The sequence below is a fragment of the Rhopalosiphum padi genome, chromosome 2 (genome assembly GCF_020882245.1).
Source record: "Rhopalosiphum padi isolate XX-2018 chromosome 2, ASM2088224v1, whole genome shotgun sequence".
NCBI classification, from domain to species: domain Eukaryota; kingdom Metazoa; phylum Arthropoda; class Insecta; order Hemiptera; family Aphididae; genus Rhopalosiphum; species Rhopalosiphum padi.
This window is the reverse complement of record NC_083598.1, coordinates 42,825,640-42,846,986: the sequence shown is the minus strand read 5'-3', so window position 1 is coordinate 42,846,986 and position 21,347 is coordinate 42,825,640. Positions and strand designations below refer to the sequence as shown.

Here is a 21,347-nt window from a genome sequence, read left to right as displayed (position 1 = left end):
ACCTGTTTAAAATATTATTATTATCATACATTTAAATAATATTTTGTCATGGTTACAACGTTATTTATATTTCTATAATATTATTTTCAGCGATTAACTATTTAAATGAGTACAGCAAAATAGATTTTGAAGTAATGTTAGTGTGTTCTATTATATTATTTAAAATTATATAACATTTCTTTCTATAGATTCTATTCGATGTGTAAGTACAATTAAAAATGGATTTTATGTCAACGGATTTTGATCTGGCAGAAAACGTATTTTATTTCCACAATGCTGAACTACAAAGTTTGGCGTTTGTGCTCGACTGGGATACAAGAGAAAAATTTTATTTGAACCTATTAAGTGTAAGTATCTTTATGTTAGACATGTCTTATATATCTATCTATATTATAATACAGAATGATTCACTAAGAATGTACTTATGAGAAAGTAGTTTATGAGTTATAAGTATTTAAAGTTTAGATGCACGGTGTGTAGTGGTACGGGAGTTATCCCGTAAAATGTTTGTCCACTACTCTGCTTGTGTAAACTTTAAATACGTATGCTGTCATTTAAAAAAGTAAAAAACTTAAAAAAATATAATATTTTAATAAAAACATTGTTTTTTAACAATTTGAAACTATGTAAAAATCAGGATTTGAATATATACATAATTTAAGCATATAAATGGGGTAAGCATGTTTAAAAAATCACCTTGTATATCTACTGAGAAATCTTTTATGCAATGTGTATATTGCGAATAGAGGGTAATATAATTTTTTGACTACCTATTGTTTTTTTCTAAATTAAAACTGTTGATTATTGGCTATTGCCTAGATGTTCTGGACAGATTATACAACTGTTTAATTCTTATATTTTGTATATTTTATTTATTTACAGAAGTCCTTTGCAGATGTATTGGATAAACCAAATAATCATTCAATGGTACTTGCAAAACCAGGAAAAACCAATTATTTTCATGAAAAGATCCCAGCATTTGATATTAAATACATTGAAGATTGCTTTAAAATCAAAAATTATCCTGATCCAACCAAATATTTGTGAGTATCGTCAACATTGATTTTTGTTTATTAATTATAATTTCTTGTATGAGAGCCATTGGGAGAGATTGAAGGATGTAACATACAACCCAATTTTTCTAATAACTATATAGTAATAAAAATAATATGCTCAAGTATGTTTAAACTTCTGAGCGGATTCAATTGTATGCCAATCTATTATAAAAATTATAATAAAATTGCTATTTATTTTATATATAAATATATTTTGGTAAAATATTTATATTTCTAGTAGATCTACAATCAGTAGTTGTATAACTTTACCTGTGAAAATTCGATGCTCCAATTTTAGTAGATAACTGTGGTACCTACTGAAACCATAAAGATTTTCTTAATGAGTATATTTAACATACTGTTGAATAACAACCGGTCGATTTAATGTTAATTGTTTTCTTTGAAAATATATTTTCATTAATTTAAACAATTTTCCAATGTACCCCACTTTTTTATTTTTATTTTTTTTCACTATGGTTTTAGCATAAATAATTTTTCCATATAATTATTACAATCTACTACCATGATTCATCCAAATGTTTTTCTAATATTTTATGGATAACAATGTAAATACTAAATACCCGTAGTGTAATTAAAAAAGACAATTGACCATTATTGACATCAGACATGTAGCTGGCTGTCATATAGTATGCGGTCTACTGGAAAATGCGTTCTACTAGGTGCTGTAGGATGCAATCTATCTGCGACTGGCCGGTTTTTACACAGTCCGAAGTTTATTTTTAATAGATAATCTTTTTTTCCGGTGAACACTTTATTCTTTATAGCCTTACTTTATGACTTTTGACAACAATACTTCGACATGTTGTAGGCTCAAATACTCAGTACGTTACTTATTGCACGACACTACAATATACGCAGTCATACACTCAATATGTTTATAAAAAAATTTTATTTAATTATAAGTGGTGACGAATCAACCACAAATTTTTGAATTAGAAATTATGTTTTGGCAAATAATGAAAATGCCGAATGTCTTAATTGTGGAAGTGCTATGATTTTTTACTTACGTATAGGTTAGGTTATTTGAATTGTTTCTACACCGAGTGAATGCAAAACAACATAATATTCATTATTCTTAGTAATAATTTTTTCGACAAATTTTTTAAATTACCTATTTTAAATAATGATATACTTTATGATATAATTTTTAATACATTTATTTTTAGTAGACTGCATACTATTATACTCGTAAATTCACTGGTAGACATACTATATAACAGCCTGCGTATATAATATATTGAAAAGTACCACTCTGTATCTTAGGTTAGATTGTAAATAATTACATTGATTAAGTATTTTAAAATTGTGATAATCATTAATTATTGATGTTTATTTTTATTTTTATTTTATAGAATTAAAAATACAAGTCCTGCAAATTATACAAAAGATGATATTTTTGATTGTTGGCTCTATCAAAATAAATCATGGTTTGATTTAGTCTCAATTCCAGAAAACAAAAATAATAACTGTACAATTATATCATCATCTACTAATCCCATTTCTCAAGTCGATAGGTATGTATTGTTTTTGTATTGAAACACATTAGACGTCATTTTTATCCTAAGACACATACACACAGAGTAGACTCAGGTATTTCAACCATGTAATCCGGTATGTCTAGTAATCTAGCAGTATTTTATTTTATTTTTATTTTACATGCATTATGTGCTGCTGCCCAAGGTACAGTTTTAAAATAAGACATTGTTTACTTTATATTAATATTACTCTTATATAAAAGGTATTAAAGATTAGAGAGGGTTCTCATTTGCTGGTTACATCATTCAGTGGATAGAGTAGATTTGACCATAATTTGTGTTATGTCGAGGAACATAGTCAAGCAAAGATAGCCTGGAGAATCTACTAGGAATTTTAAAATTAACATTGTAGCCACGTATAAAATGGTTTTATCCATATCATGTTTCCTCCATCCAATATTACATAATTTTCGCAGCACATAGATCAAAATGTTATCCAGACAGTTAAAATCATGTAATATACAGGGTGGAACAGTGAAATAGGTGATTTTAAAATAACTAAAAATAACTAATTAAAATTGTTTTATTTAAATGTATTCATACTATCTTAAAGTATAAAAAAAGCATTTAGAAAATTCTAATTTTGTATTTAATTTTTATAAATGATGTTTACAAGATGGTGTCCATTTCAAAGTAAGCATCCATCAAGTTGTTTTTATAAAACTGGACATGACCTATCCAGATACATCAATAACCAAAACTTGAGATATTGGACTATTGGAGTGATATAAACCATTGTGAAGTTCATCAAAGACCTCTACAGTCTACATTCCTCCAAAATAACGGTTTGGTACACTTTATCTTCTCTAGGGATCATGGCCCATATTTTTTTGAGAAAGAATGTGAAAAGGCAGTCATTGTTTTAAGAAATGCCTTGATAAAAGCTTACTCCGAAATGGATGCCATCTTAGGGACATCGTTTATAAAAATTAATTGCAAAATAATCACTTTTTAAATGCTTTTTTATATACTTTAATATGGGTATGAATACATTTATTAAAGAAATTCTTGTTGATTATTTTTAGTTATTTTAAAATCGTTCGTTTCATTGCCCCACCTTGTATAAAGCCCCTGTTATACAAAGTTTTTAGAAAAAATGACTAAGTGATTAAATCTTGAAAAAAATGTATCTAAAAGTTGGGGTTTTTCCATGTTTTATGTATTATTACATATTATTTCAACAAATCATTAATTTTAATTTGAAAAACGCACTTTGTATGTATTTTAAACTTTTTATGTCCCATAATTTATATGTACTCTGTTTTATCTGATTGTCAAGGTGTAATTATAATAAAATTGTCATCATTTTCATGAATTAAAAAAATTTTACTCAAAGTAATCCTTTTTTATATTTATTGTAAGTTATTAACTTTAAAATAAATTTCTACATTTTTAAAATACAACTAAATCTCATTTCATACATTGATGCAAATAAAAGATTTTTATAATTCAATTAATGATACAAATTTTGCTTTTATATTATTGACTGAAAAATATTTTAATTTAAGATCTAACGCCGATTCAGATGATTTTATGTTGTCTCATACTTTACAGAAAATTTTACAGAAGACTAATCCATCTAAAAAGTAAATATTATACATTGATTTACCTAATTACCTAATTTATATTTAATTTAATTAATTTTTATGAAGCACGAGAATGCCTTATTCACATAAAGAAGAGATAAGTATTGTTAATTTCATAATCAAAAACAATTATGCATTCAATGTCACTGGGGTGTCAATGTGGCAACATATGGAACGTGCCAATGTAAGCTAATGAAATTTATTTGAAGTTATGACTTAAGCTTTTTTTTTCAAAAAAATATTTACTCAATTCTTTGAATGCTTTATTTTGAATAAAATTTCAATCTAAACTCACTTTTCTGTTAAATATTTAAATATGTAATAATACAATATCAAATATGAATAATTTCTAATACTTTTCATATTTTTCTGTAACAAGTAAAAAAATTGTATTTCAATTTTATTTTATAGGTTTGTAGATTCCGTACATGGCAATCTATGAAACAAAGATATTTAAAACACATTAAATTTGATTTAAATTCGGGAAGTCATAGATTTCCATTTCTTTCGCCACAGGATTTGAAACTATTGCGACAAGGGTTTGTATCTGCTTTTATTTTATTTTTTCATATTTATATTTATAATAATGTAATAAAAATAATTTTTATTAATTTTTATTTTAGTTTAAATATTGAAAAAATAAATAAGAATGATAAAGAAGCAATAAAATCCCATTTAAATGAAGAACGATTTAGTAATTGGGAATCGGACAGTTCCTAATAAATTTCATTAGCAATACAATTTATACATAACATAATAATGTAGTTCCTTTTTTGTTATGCACCTGTCTTTTTTAAATAAAGTGTTTTATACTTAAAATTATATCAAAATATTTTCATGAAATTGATTTTGATTAAAAGCTTTAAGTCTATTAATATATGTATAAACTTGTATTTTATTATTTATTAAAGAATAAAAATATTAAGAACAACTTTATTAAATTATTATTATTATTTTTTTTTTTTTGGCATATTACAATTTTTTCCTTGATATCGAGGACCAACTTGTGATAAAAATTGAATGATATCGCAATTTGATGTGTAGTGAATTCCATACGTTATTTTTCTTTCGCGTTTAATATTTTACGATCATTATATAAGGTAATTGATCTGACTTAAGTAAATCACAATAATGCAATTTATACGTACGAACTGGTATTGAACAGGTACTGATGAGTCCAGATAAAACATATATGTAATATACTGTGGAGTGTAGACTATTCAGATAAGCTTGTATTTGGGGTAAAACTAAAATAATGTTATAATATGACTTGTATGTAGTATTAATATCAACCATTAATTTTATATGTTTAAAATTATTTTTATAATATAATCGACAACGTCGCAAATTAATTTTGTGTGAAATTGTGTTAATGAAAAGGTATATGCGGGATCATAAATTGCCGTGTAAAAGAGCAATTTGTCAGATAGGGTTTAATTTTAGTTTTTTTTTTTTACAAAAGACCGTTGTGCCAGACCCGATCAAAGGTTTGGGACTTTAGGAGATGTCTAGGAATACTGCTGTACAGACCTGTATTTTTTCCAAAGAACTGAATATTATATCGAGTATCAACTATCCTATGTAGTTGATGTATGGTCAAGTGTTTTGGTCTGTATCTAAATTGGGTATGTGGCATTATGTTGTTTAAGGAAGCGAGAGAAAAGAGCTTTTTTCAAATATTTTGAAAAGGTTGGGAGAAGACTTGTGAAGTAGGATCTTGTGGTGGTTTGTTGGGTTTGAGGATTAAAATAACGATCGAGTGTTTCCAATTTTCCAAATGCTATTGGAAAGTATGATAGCTTGAATATAGAGCATATTATTATTCTGTACATAAAAACCCACGAGGCCATGAATTAATCGGTGCATCCGAATTGCATGCCAAAATAATAAACATAAATGGGAATCTCCAAATTGCATTCCAACTCTTAGTGGGGTCTGTCCGAATTGCATGCCGTGTATACCTACTACCACCTATAAGTTTATCTTTATTTATCATGCACTTACGGGCACAACTTAAACTTGATTTTTGATTTTTCTATTTAAAAAAAAATACGCATGAATAGAAACTGATTAGTAGTTTCTAGATTGAAATATTTTTATATAAAAAAACTTTTTATTAAGGGTAGTATGAAAGTTGGGCCCCAGCTATAAAAATACAGTAGGTATAAGCCGTTATGGTCCCAGCTATAAACCATTGGCGAAACTAAGTCTAAAATATTGAAAACTTAAAATTTTATATTTTGTATTTTATACAATTTACTTTTGAATAATTCTGTTTTGTGGGTTATAAGTATAACTATTAGTTATTACAAGTGAAGTCTGAGACACAAATTAAATTACGAAGTACAAATATAAACTATAACAAACCAATTTTGGGTTACGGCATGTTTTAGTTTTGGCAGTTCGAAACATAACGACATAATATATTTATTATAAACTTAATGTAATAATATTATAATGTTATTTTAACTGCATCAAAAATGTAAGGACACGTACCTATTTTGCCTATGTTACACGCCGTGTAACAATTTATACTAAGAGATGTATCGGTTAGCGAGGTAATTTAATTAATTCTCTTGACGTAAACATTTAACAGTGCGATTGCATTAGTCGTGATTGATTACTGCATTATAATAACCATCATACTAGTTATTAATAGGTGAAGGACTTTAATGCCACTAAAAATAAAAAAAATTTCTTAAAAAATACGATTTAATGAAAAAAAAAAAAATGTTAAAATATTAAAAAACTTTTAAAATGTTTTTAAATTCAACAAAAAAAAAAAAAACAATTTTGAGCAGACTTGTGTATGTATAATATTGTTATAATGTATTACTAAAAAAAACAAATGAAACTACCTTTTAATTGTTTCAGCCATCTCCATGAAATACAATTTTGATTTTTTCTCTTTACATCATTGCATTTAAATCTAACACACTTGAAAATTGGTTTGATTTAAAAATTCCTACTTTCCTTGTATTTCTCATAATATTTTATTTACACTATATTAAGTTCTACTTTTGCAGTAATTCATAATCTTATATCATACAAATATATTACGGAATACATTTGATTTACTTTTAACTTCTCTTTGTCATTCAAGCTCAGTGTAAAATCAGTTGGCACTTAATACCTGCAATATGTAATCATTTCCTATCATTTGATACTCGAATGTTAAATAAAATATTACATTTCCGCGTTCGGTATAATATTATAAGGTTGATGTATTCTGTTGAAAATTATAAATTAATTATTTGTACCTAATATATGTTTATTTAAGTTTTTTCTTTTCAAATCTACCAAATGCGATATTATACATAATTAGGTACATAACAGTTTTATTTCAAACAATATTTACAATTTTGTTTCTTTATTGTACAGCTAAGTACACGATACCAGGTATTTAATATTAATTTAATACTGATTTATGGTTTTTATGTATTCATGTATACGTTAAATAAAAACAAAACTATTAATTCTTATAAAATATTATATTTTTTAAATTTTAATTGTACGCTTTATTAATGTGTAAACAATTACCTACGTGTTTAAGTTTAAATAAATAAATACAAATAACAATACAAATATGTGATGTGTGTACTTATGTATTAATTATTGTTAAATACAAAATAAACATACCTCCAGCCTCCAGGGGATCTCAGTATCTTACGTTAAGATTTTTGTTATTTTGTGGTAACTATATTATTACAAATGAAGGCTCTATTGATTATTTAATGTATAAAAAAATCAAATTTTTCTCAAAATTATAGACAAATTACTCAAGTCAACAAAATCATTTTAGAAATTTGATTTTCCATGTGTGATGAAGTGAACATATCATATAAGATAGACTCCTATTTGTTTTTAGCACTGTAACGAAATAGATAATAGGTTAGGCAACAGGTTTATTATTCTGATTAATTTAATATATAGTAGGGTTCAATGAAATCTTATTTGTAATACATAGTATCCAAAACTCAAGCAAATTTTTAAGATTTTGGCTTATTTTAGCGTAATTACACATTAATTATATTTTTGTGTTTTTATTTACTGTTCTACATAGGCGGAGCTTGAGGGTTCATTTAATTGAGGGGCTCAAGCTTCAAATTACTTAATGAAAACAATTATTAATAATTTCTTATTTCGTTAGAATTAATCTTGTTTATGTATTGTAAAAACAAAGTAAACTAAACTAAATTTTATAAATAAAAAAGGGGTGTCACGTGGGTATCGCTCTGTTGTATAATAGTAGAGATGAAGAGTAGGTCACTATAATGGATGTGTTAAATTTGAATGCAACGACAGGTATCATTGTATATGAAAAAACGATTGTGAAGAGAGATGATTTGTATTATTTTATTACTTATGTTTAAATTGTAATATAATATCGTTATTTTACGCGATTTCGTAAAAAATTCAATTTCATACGCTCATGGCATTTTTTCTTTATTGACATTCGAGTTATTTTTACATCTATCTGAAGAAAAAGCTATGGAGAACTTTTTGTTGGGTTTTTTAACCTTAGGTATAAATCACAAAAATTTTATGAATTTTTAACTTTAAAATTCCTTGCAATATTTCGCGATTTTGGCATATTTCCTAAACATTTTAACTTTAATGTTGTGCGATCATAACTTCTAATCGTTTACCAACTTTATTATTTTATCTATTCATAAATTATATAAATTAAACTAAAAAATTCAAATTGTCTCTGACTTACAGCTAGATAACACCAAAGTGGCAAAGTCTAGAAGATTGTTAAATGTCTTGATCGTATATTGAAACTTCATTTTTGTTTTATACAACTTGTCATGACAGAACTAATATTTTTGGAAAAAATATGTTTTTCTTTTTTTTATTATTATAATTTTATAAGTTTTTTACCCTTACATTTGATAATACTCTAGTTGTATATTATGAAAAACGATTCTTATTATGGATATACGGTCTGCCAGCTTTTTTAACTAAATATACTTTGTGATACGTAGCTTTTAATTTAGTAATAAATTAAATTAATTAATTTTACTTTTATTATTATAGTAAGATGATATATTTATTTATCGAAAATATTATATTTATTATATTATTATATATCACTATATTATTTATCAAATTCTATAACTCAAATTTAATAACATGTAAGAAAATTTTGAAAATACCATAAAATATAAAAATAGATTCATCTAGTTTATATGGATAATATTATCAAAATTGTCATTGCGTATTTTAAAATTCATATTCATAATAGTTAATCTAATATGTATACAGAAAAGTTTCAAATTCCCACGAATGTTGTTTTTAAATTATAATATAATAATTAACATCGTCATCTAAAGTATCATAATTTTATTATAATAACTTTAAGTTAGAATTTTGACAAAATTTATAAAATACGTAAAAATTAGTTAATTATTTTATATTTAGAAATTCATACAATAATTCGGTTTTATACTTGAGATTTAAAAATTTAATACAAGGTTCTTTTTCAGTTGTTCATATTGGAACCATTAAATTTAATATAATATAGTAGGGTGTTTCATAAAATGTGCAATTTTTTTAAATGCGTGGGATTTATTTGTTTAAAGGTAGTTATTTTTGTCATCTACTATTATTCCGATTAGAAGGTAATTAATTTTTATTGAAATTAATTGTCATGGAGTGATTCAGTAACCGTCAGCGTATTCATTGCATTTTTATAAACTTTATTTCAACGTCGGATGACGATATTGATTATTTTGTAATAAATCAAAAACTTTATTTGTGTTTGAAACTTTTACGTAAAATGTAAAAATGTAATTATTTATATCATTATTCTTAATAATTTTTGTATGAAATAAATATAATATCTATTAGCTACGTAATATATTATACATATATAATTTATTATTTTAAAAATTACAATACATACCTACGTGTGCACGTGTGCTTACACTAATTCATCTATAAACGTGGTGTGTTATAATGAAGCTTATGAACCACTACTTAATCATATTTCGGAAGCAATTACAGTGTGAACATTATGAACTATTATTTCTGATCATCTGAGTCATTTATAGTGTACCTATATTGTATATTAACTTTTTTATTTACGTTAAGAATGGTAGGTAGGCGTTTCTTATATTTTTGGAGGTAAGTGGTAACTAGTATGTACTGGATAGAACGTATCGAATCGTTCTTGGGTTGTTAACGATTGTAGCTTTTGTCATAAGTATAATTTTTATTTTTAACTAAAAAATATGAAGTAAATAATAATAAACATGTTTACATGTAGTATATCTATTTTTAATTTGTCTATATTGTTTCAATATCGGATTTAACCAACTCAAACGAATAATTTCTGTTGGTCATGTATGCAATATTTCTTGAGCTTTTTAGTTTTCATTGTGAGTTATTGATTAATTTCTATTTGTTAACCTTTTCCCTGCCAAGCACTTTTAAATTATTCACCACTGACAGGCCAAGCAATATTTTTTGGGGAATTTTCACTTTTTTTTTATTCTATTTAATGAATCCCCTGAATTAATAATTATCAGCAAAAAAAAAAAATTATTTATTTATTTCCTAATTAGTTGTAAGTATTTTTTAATTGACCAGCCAGGGTTTCTCAACATTTATTGTTACTCCGGTAATTAATAACGCATATATTATAAATTACAAAAATACTGATAACAACAAAAAAAAAGCAATAATAAAAATCTTAACAGTTATTTTAAACTTCTAAGAGCGGGCATTTAAACATTTTTTGATATTAATAAGTGTTAATTCAAAGTATATTTTCTTTTATGAATTTCTTGGTTTTTTTTTTTGGTAAGTCTATGGGAATATGGGATAGTAGTAAACTGATATATAGAAAGTATCTATATTTAAAGAGTTTTTAATTATATTTATTAGGTGAAAAATAATCATTTAGTAGATAGATATTCTATAAAAATATTTTTAAATGTTTATTCGGTACCTATAAAGTATAAGGTATTTCTAATTGTTTTTCTTTGATTACTACTCATCATTAGTAGGTACCTATTATCCTATAACTGATTACCTATATACTCGTGTGAGCATTGAGCAATAATTTGTGGAAATAATTTTCTACTGTTGCTTTAGAGCTTTGCGTTTTATTTTTTTATTGGCTATACAAGTCTATAATGTAATATTTAATTAATAATGTCCGATTGTTGTTGCCAATTGCCATAATATAAAATAACTACTCAACATGTATTCGACAATTTACATTTTATTAAAATAGACTGCTAATTTTTTCTCCAGTACTTACATGGGAATTCGAAATTGCAGATCTAAACGTCTTGATTTTGTAAATTAAAAGGGTTTTGTTTTGACCGGAGCCCGGGGGCTCTCTAATCCCACTCATCTCAGGCTTTATACGATCTCGGTAAATCGTCATTTCTAACAGGTGTTCCAATATAGAAATTTGTGTTCTAAACTTGGAAAATATTTAGCGTACCGCGTAATAAAAAAAACAATCAAAATTGTATTTTGAAACAAATACACAACGCATTAAATATAGTAAAAATAATATGGTCAATATGAACATTATTTAAACAAATTACAAAAAAAATACTGTAAGTATTAGTCAATAGCATTAATAGATTGTGGAACAATTGGCCGTTGGAATAAATAAGCGTCGAATCACGGTAATTCCTACCACGAACTATCTTATCTACACAAAAATATGGCGCACATTTTCGATGTTCGTACATAGTGACTTTGGAACAAATAGTAGTTACGTCGTTATTGATATCAATGTACAAAACCCGTAGATAACTACTTACTAATATTACGGCTCACTACTGTTTCCATAACATTGAATTTAAATTTGTATTTTACGTTGATTCATTATTGTTCAAGCCTCAAAAGTTTGCCATTTTGTTATATCAGTTTATAAGGTCTCTCGTACTGCCGTGATATTCGATAAGGTCAATGGTTTACATAAATATTAAATACGCGATGTCGATGTGCCATTTAGTTATGGGATTTCACTCCTTATTTAACTAAAAGTGATGATATAATATTTGACACGATTTCACATATAATGTAAGAATGTAACGTTTTGGCTATCGATGGATTATAAATGTTTAATTTCTTAATTACCAAATTTTCCGATATTATCGACAATAACGTATCAGCTTTAAACGATCCGTTTCGACCGTGTGATTGTTGGTAGATTTTTGTTTTGGCGATTACTGTCACTGTCCATTTCTGAGTAAACGTCTTTTAAAGACAGACTGATGCTTTTCGAGATGGCACTGACGACGACGATTGATCAGCAAAACATGACGTTCAACCCGGCCAAATTGCATTCTTCAATTAAGATACCGTTCCCGAAATCGTCATCGATCGAAAGCGAATATTTTGTATATCATCAGGCCGATCTGTTCTCTCAGAGTTTTTCTGCTATTGAGGGCATACGTCGTATGGGAAAACTGTGCGATGTCACGCTGAAAGTAATTACATTTATAGTAAATTGGTATTGTTCATTATCTGTAAGCTATGGAACTAATTTTTTTTTTTTATTCAGGTAGAAAACATGTCATTTAGTGCCCATCGTGTAGTGTTAGCAGCCACAGTACCGTATTTTAATGCTATGTTTACACACAATATGATTGAAAGTACCCAAAAAGATATTGTGATGCATGGAATTGATCCTGAGTAAGATTTGTTTAACAATTATTAAAAAAAGCTACCTATAAATAATATTTAATTTTTTTTTTTCAACTAAAGAGCATTAGAAGCCTTGATTAATTTTGCATACAGTGGTCGAATATCAATAAATGTTAATAATGTTCAGTCACTATTAATTGGAGCCTCATTTTTGCAGTTGAAATGGGTGCGAAATGCATGTGCGACATTCATTAAAGAAAGGTAATTAAAATTTAATTATTTGTGGTTACATTTTACTCAACAGCTATTTGTAATTAAATGGTTTTCGGGAGATGTATTTTTAAATAATGTAAAGTATTTCACATAATAAGAGATAATACTAGTAGTTGGTACTATAAAAATAATAACTTGTAACTATAAAATTAATAGATTTTCAAGGAAAAAAGTTAAGTGTTTGTTAAGCGTATCTATTAGTTTTTGATTATTCAAGGAGTTATATGTGTAGTATACTAGTGAAATGTATCTACCTATATCTGTCACTGACTTTGATATAAGTCTATACATATTATATTTTCCTTCAAATCTATTATATTTTTTATAGTACTAAAAATTAATAAAATTATTTTTGTAATTTATGGTTTAATGATTACATTCACATTACATTATTTCAATCATGAGATTATCTATGTTATTGAGGTAAAGAAGGTAACTTAAAAGTAAATAACATTATTTAATTCAAGTCAACAAAATTCTAGTTTTAAAGTTTTTGTGCAATCTGTAAGATCAAGTTAACTACAGAATTTTATACTATGTAAAACATAATAATATATCCTACATAATTATTTAAAGAATTTAACATTTTCTCGGTACAAAATTATTCCAAAGAAATTCCTTTTATTTTATATATAAAATGAATCTAATTAATTTTAAACCAACTTACTACAATATAAGGCAAGAAAAAAATATATAGATCCCTATTAACCGCTCGATTAAAGCAAGTCTATGTTTTTTCCATGTAGGTCTTACCTACTGATAAAGCACCATTGCATATCATAAATTGTAAATCCTATAATCAATACAAAAATCATGGTAAAATTTGGCTAATAAATTCATAACCAAATATATGTAATATAGTGTATATGATGTAAATTTAATTACCTTCAATTAAATTATAATAACAATCTATTAATTTTTTGATTTTTTACTTATATATATATATATTTTTATTTTTTGTCTTTTAATTTTTCTATTATTATTCTTAATTTTTTAATGTTTATACTATTTTAATTACTTGGAATATTAGTACTTCAATTTCACCAACAAGAGATTTCCTCAGTGGTGAATTGGGCCATTATACTCGACAATTTTGTTTAAACTACTGTTATGTAACTACATATGGCCAATAAATTATTATTATTATTATTATTATGTTATTTTAATACTTGTACAGGTACTTATTATATAACTGTATATTAAAATAATAATATTAATATTAATATTATTGTAACAATTATTGAATTTATTAAAAATTAAAAAATATAATAATCATATTTAAAAACTTTAATATAAATGTGAAATAAGCTTATAACAATTAAATTATCGTATTATATTGTGTACTAAATTCTGCTGATATTATACTTAAAAAATATGTATCAATATACTATACATAAACCTAAAAATTCAAATAAATTCTGAATATGTATTTTAGACTTATGGTTTATTTACTTAATATTATGTACAATAATGAATTCAATTTTAGGTTTCATCAAAATAATGTTTTAAAAGTACGTACATTAGCTGATTCATTAGGGTGTTATGGCTTAATGACTGATGCTAATAGATATATAGCTCAGTATTTTCCTGATATATCATTGTCTGAGGATTTCTTAAATCTCAATATTTCTGAAATAATAGATATAGTCAATAAAGATGAATTACAAGCGTCTGAAGAACAGGTAATTTGGTTTTATAATAATTAAGTAAAAATCTCAATGGAATAAATACCTATTCAATTTTTTTTTAGGTATTCGAAGCAACTATTCGCTGGGTGAAACAAGAAGAATCGAGACAAGATTGTTTTCCTCAATTGCTTGCTGCTGTAAGATTGCCATTACTTTCACCTCATTACTTGGCTGATCGAGTTGCCACCGAAGAATTAATTAGATCATCTCACGAATGCAGGTTATAAATTGTTGCAGTACCTATATAAGTGTTCCTGGATCTATAAATATCAATTATTTTATTTTATTGGTAATGCATAATGACACTTAGAATTTTCATTATATTGCATTCATATTAACTTAGCTATGCACTTAATATAATTTAAAGTATTCATATTATAAAAAATATCTAATGTCTAAAAATCAATTGCTGCAAGTGTGGGTGTTAAAATACATTAAAAAAATATCATCACTTTATTTCTTATCTTATTTTTCAATTGATTGAAGAAACAGTATACAATTGTGAATGAAAATCAGTTCATGTAAGAATATTTTACTAAAATATTGTTAATTAATAGATGTTATCAATTAATTTATGAGTACATTTAAATAAGATAGTTGCTATCAAAATTACATACTTATTTATACATGCTTTATACTTCCTACCAAAGTTTGATCTACAAAAATTATTACCTAGAATTTTGTTATATTGTAACAAGGTTAAATATATCACATTTATTTATTGTTTAGAGATCTATTAGATGAAGCTAAAGACTACCATTTAATGCCCGAAAGACGACTTTTGTTACAAAGCTTTCGCACTAGACCTCGCTGTGTCAGTTATATTCGTGGACACATATATGCAGTTGGCGGACTTACAAAATCAGGTATTTGTGTGTTTAAATAATTTTGATAAAATGTTTTACCTTTATAATAAAATATGAAACATTTTCGATTTTAGGTGATTCATTAAGTACTGTAGAAGTTTATAATCCCTTGACTGAACGGTGGGAGCTTGCAGAAGCCATGAGCATATTACGTAGTAGAGTTGGAGTAGCTGTACTAAGTAACAAATTATATGCGTTTGGAGGCTATAATGGAATTGAAAGATTATCTTCAGTTGAAGTATTTGATCCTACGACAAAATCTTGGAATATAGTTTCACCAATGCACCGTAAGCGCAGGTTAGCCATTCTGATACATTACAGATATTTAATTTATTGAAACAAGCATTTGATTCTCTAAAATATATTTATGGATATAATTGTTCAGTTATCACATTTAAAAATATTGATCAAATTAAAATTATATTATATTTTAGTGCCCTTGGCGCAGCTGCTTTAAATGATCGATTATATGTGTGTGGAGGATTTGATGGAGTTAGTTCATTAAATATTGTTGAATGTTATCAGCCCGATTTAGATCGCTGGACAATCATTACACCAATGCAAAAACATCGAAGTGCTGGTGGTGTAGTCGCATTTGATGGTTATATTTATATTCTTGGAGGTCATGATGGTCTAAGTATTTTTGACTCAGTAAGTTGATACAGTAATAGTAAATTATTCATGTTATATGTTATGCATTAAAAATTTTTAAAATCTGTATAATATCGAATATGCCATATAAATGTAAAAAAAAAAAATGTATAATAAATAAAATAATAATTTACAACATTTAAAAAAGAGTAATTAAATAACTAAAATCTTTATCAACAATTTTTTTTTTTAGATACGATTTATAAATTAAGTCATCTTTCTTTATTTTTCTATTGCAAACTCAATTATATGTATTTAAAGTTTAAAGTATATATAATAAAACAGACATAAATATACCTAAAATATGCAACGAAACTGCAAAAATTCTTTTATACAAATTTGAGTGAAATTTAATTTTTATACAATTCTACAAAACTAATACTAACTATATGATTCCATAAATGTTATCCCTTTAAAAATTATAAGAATTATTACAATTATTTTTGCATTAATGATTAATATTATATTTTTACTTATAGGTTGAACGGTATGATACATATACAGGTCAATGGCTATCTGTAACACCCATGTTAATGAAACGTTGTCGCTTAGGAGTGGCCACATTGAATGGTAAACTTTATGCATGTGGTGGATATGATGGATCAACATTTTTACAAACTGTTGAAGAATATGATCCTCAGACTGACAAGTAGTGACTTATAAAACAAAGTTTAATCATAGTGTACTTTAATTGACTATTATGGTTCTGTAGGTGGAGGTTTGTGGCTTCGATGAATGTAACAAGGAGCCGTGTGGCATTAGTAGCTAATGCCGGAAAATTGTGGGCCATTGGTGGATATGATGGATTTTTGAATCTGCCCACTGTTGAAGTGTACGACCCAAAAGCTGATTGTTGGACGTTTGCGGCTTCCATGTGTGCCCATGAAGGAGGAGTTGGAGTCGGTGTCATACCCATTCAAGAGCCCGAAGTTCCATGAATATTCCATGCACTGTTATTAATATAATAATAACATTATTACCATCTATAATATTGCAATGTGAGAGGTAGGATAGGTAGCATAATAATATGTAATTTATAAAAATGAAAACAATCTTGTACATCATATTATATATTATGTTGACCAATCATTCTTGTGACATTTTGGAAGACAATATCACTGTGTTAACTATTTAATTGTTAATTAATTAAAACTCATTCCAAATAGGGTACCAGGTGATATCATGAAAATCCAGTCCTATAACATACACATTAAAAAAAAAAAAAATTTTCTGCTCAGCTTCATGTATTGCATGACCTTTGAAATATTTAAAATTTTACCATTGTTTACCAGCAATTCAATATTGCTTCTTATTGGTTTTATTCGGCGAAACCTTGTAATAATATAGGTTTTTATCCTGTGATATATTTCTGTTTTATTTAGCTCCTATAGGTATTGTGTTGCCCACTTTTTGATATACAATTGCTAGAATGAAAAAAACATATGTGACGTATTGTTGTAACCAGAGATTATTTTACAATATCAAATCAAACACTATATTTATGTATACTGTATATAAGTACATAATATTGTTGTTGAATTTATATAAATAATCTTAAGTTAAATTAAAACAAATTTTTCTAACATAATACCGTAAAACTTGTTACTCTATAACTGTTGTTTCGTTTAAAAATATTTTACACAATGACTAATATTATAACCTAATACATATTTTAAACTCGTGCCACAATGTCGGTTTGTTTTTATTATTAGTTATATATACTTCATATTCTGTGTAAGTTATGTGATAAAAAATTTTTTCTTTTATATGAAATCCAATTAAAATATGTAATAAAAATTATAAACATACTTGTATTTTATAATATTAATTACATGACTAAAAAAATAAAATGAGACTTCAATCGCATACTTACACTGTGTGTTATTAATTGTTACAATAAATTCCTAATATTCCATTTTTCTATCTTTACTAGTTTAACTAGTTTATTATCATCTATGAAACATAATAATAATGATGTAACATGTAACAGTGCATTACTATAATGAGTAGCTAATTGCTTGTAACTCGTGAATGATATAAAATAGTCATTGTAATAATAGTTTAAAGGTTTTTAAATGTCTGTAGTTATAGTATAATAAATTGACTTATTATTGTTGAAGTGTTTCAAATATACATTCGTATTTGAAAAATTGTTCAAACAAACAAACTCTTCAACTTTATAATATTATGTAGTATAGATATGCTGCAACTGCAAGCCAGGTAAAATACATGATTATATATTATACTTAATATTAATATTTTATTTTATATACAAATTTTATTATACGGTGTATTTGATCAGATTTTAGAATACATCACCTCGAGAACCCTCCTTATTTCATTTGTCACGAATTTGTTTCCGGGCAACGCCGGGTAATTGATCTACCTATATACACTTACAATAAGTTGGTTATTTTTTTCTACACTACAAATTCCCTAGAAATAATTTATATGGCAAAACAACGTTTGCCGGGTCAGCTAGTTAAAAATAAATATAACTTCTTATAAAGGTATTACTTAGATCAGTGGTTCCCAACCATTTTCATTCTATGCCCCCTTTGTACATTTACTAAAATCTCATTCCCCCCTCCTTAAATTAGAATTTAGGCGAATTTTTTTTTGAGCAGTACAAATAAACCATAAAAAATAACTATATATTATAAAATATACAACTATTTACTTTTATAATTTTCATCATTTTAAAAAGTTATTGAATATAAAAACAAGAATATTAGTATGAAATATAAATAATACAAGTAAATTGAATGAGTAATTTGAGACTGTTTTTTCCTTACCTTTTTCTAAGTACAACTTACTCTTTTACACATTGTAAAATAACATCATTATTTTTGTAATTCCATCATCACTATATTCCCCCCGTACAGACTCTAAATTCCACCCTGGGGGGAGGGAATTCCTCCCGGTTGGGAACCGCTGGCTTAGATCAATTGTCTTCAACCTTTTTGTACTTGCGATCCAATTTTTTAGGCCTACATTTTTCGCGATCCACGTAAGCTTTGTAAAAAAACTAAAATTGCTTAATTCTTTGCAGTAGTACTATTAAAACTGATTAAATAAAAATTACATTTTAGTAGTTATTTTCATTTATTAATTTTCTAAGTTTAATAATTAAAAAATTATTTTTTTACCTTATATAATTTTATAAATTTAAATTTAATTTTAAAAAGAAGACTTATTGTGACCCAAATATAAAGCTAATGGGTCGCGTCCCACCGGTTGAAAACCACTGCTCTAGTCAGTAGTTTAGAATTCTGGACCTGGACGCGCCTAAACATTTGTGCTCCACAAATCACAATAAATAAATTGACCCCCGCCACCGAAAATCACTATCGGTCCCGGTAAAATTCGCCACAATTAACTTTCTATGCTGTGTATCCTGGTGGTATCCGCCAATAATCGCGACACTGAAAAACCTTTCAGTGAGCAATTTATAGTATTTATAATCAATGATAGTAACTTTTTTTTTTTTTCCTGTTTTAACCGACGACGCCGCGGGATCTGCTTTCGCATTGCTTCCGCGGCGCCGCCATCGTTTATTGACGAACAATGAATAATGATAGTAACTATCTAAAACTAATAATACCTGTATTTAAAGCTAAAATGATCAAATATAAATAATATAATATACATTATGTGTATTGCTTTACTATCGGCTTGTCCGGCACACTGTACAGACAATTTCACTACATTTATGCGTAGAGCAACATATTAATGACAATAATATATTATAATGTCTAATCGAAGTGTTTTTTAACATAATACCATCTGTAGCTGATTTAACTTAACACTCGGTGTAGTATACCGTTAGTCGAGAACATAATAAAACATAGCTGAGTGGATGTTTTTAGTTAAAAGTCTTTTGAAAAAGAATGTTAGGTCTTATAGATACTCATATAATGTTCTTTTTTGTTAGAAGATTATAATCGTTTAGAAATTTTATAAATATTGAAAAAATAAATGATAATATATACATAACTAAAAATTAGTTAGTATTGTCCGAGTGACGAGTGTATTGGTACACTTAAAATCATATTTCGTTTTGGTGCGTTAAATGTATAGTTGCCCGACAGGCGACAATTATTCACCATTCGTCTTTTGGTATGTATATTTGCATTGCCATCATAAATATACCGTGTCGACCTCGTGTATTATCGACGAACACGACGACTGCGACACACAGAGAAAATGTTGCAATAAGTAAACTGCTAATGTCCGATATAAGTCAAATATACGCGCGTTATTCGGCCACTCTGGCGGCATGGTGGTTAGCTGTAAAAGCGCGATTAACGACGCCGCACCGACTACAGTACCAAATATTACGGCGATAGTAGCACGTTACGACGGCGGCGGACATTTTTCACAGGTCAGCGTTGCGGTGGTCAACGGCAATCCCAATCAAATTACCGCGGCTGGCGAGGCAAGCGCCAGATTGATATGTAAAATATAGCATTCCGACCGCCTGCCGATGCCAATGCAAATGAATGTGCCCCGTTTAGTCCGTGTCACGATGTCGGTGATGTAATCATATGTCATCACTACAATATTTTGATATATCTATACTTCTATACTTATAAGTAAAAACTATACTATACTTATATATTATATAAAGAGAAGTCGTTTTTTGACGTTAGGGGTAATCTCTGGATCTACAGAACAGATTTTGAAAATTATTTTACCAATAGAAAGCCTCACATTCTTTGTGAGTTTCGTAGACATACATTTAGTCCGATAAAGTTAATTATTAATTACAAAATTAATGTATTTTTTAATTATTTAATAATTGTTTGTTATTTATTCTAAGCGGTTGCTAGGATATTAAAAATATGTCTAATATTACTTTAGATAATATGTTTTTTTTTATTGTTGTATATTTAAACATTAAGTTTTAATACCAATTGCCATCTAATTCAGTATTGATATTTTGCAACAAATTGATAACAACAATTTTTTTTACCTTTTTGAAGTCAAATTAAACTACAAATTAACTACAATTAAACTAAAAATTATTTACATAATAAACATATCTAGCTGCAGT

The 21,347-nt window shown here is 26.7% G+C and overlaps 2 protein-coding genes across 2 annotated transcripts; both read left to right on the top strand.

Annotated features, from left to right (window-relative positions):
- Nucleotides 1–9: 9 nt before the first annotated feature.
- Nucleotides 10–5,128, top strand: LOC132920666 (uncharacterized). Its single transcript, XM_060983226.1, has 8 exons — nt 10–131; nt 189–347; nt 883–1,043; nt 2,429–2,590; nt 4,120–4,197; nt 4,264–4,381; nt 4,609–4,736; nt 4,821–5,128. Exons 2-8 carry the CDS (start codon nt 219–221, stop codon nt 4,915–4,917), a joined length of 873 nt encoding a protein of 290 aa, XP_060839209.1. The 5' UTR covers nt 10–131; nt 189–218; the 3' UTR covers nt 4,918–5,128.
- Nucleotides 5,129–11,979: 6,851 nt separating this feature from the next.
- LOC132921527 (kelch-like protein 18) lies at nt 11,980–18,165 on the top strand. The gene is made up of 10 exons (XM_060984593.1): nt 11,980–12,656; nt 12,731–12,861; nt 12,934–13,074; nt 14,573–14,768; nt 14,837–14,994; nt 15,504–15,640; nt 15,715–15,937; nt 16,075–16,291; nt 16,771–16,940; nt 17,004–18,165. The coding sequence occupies exons 1-10, from the start codon at nt 12,441–12,443 to the stop codon at nt 17,227–17,229; spliced, it is 1,815 nt and encodes a 604-aa protein (XP_060840576.1). The 5' UTR covers nt 11,980–12,440; the 3' UTR covers nt 17,230–18,165.
- The last annotated feature ends 3,182 nt before the right edge of the window (nt 18,166–21,347 follow it).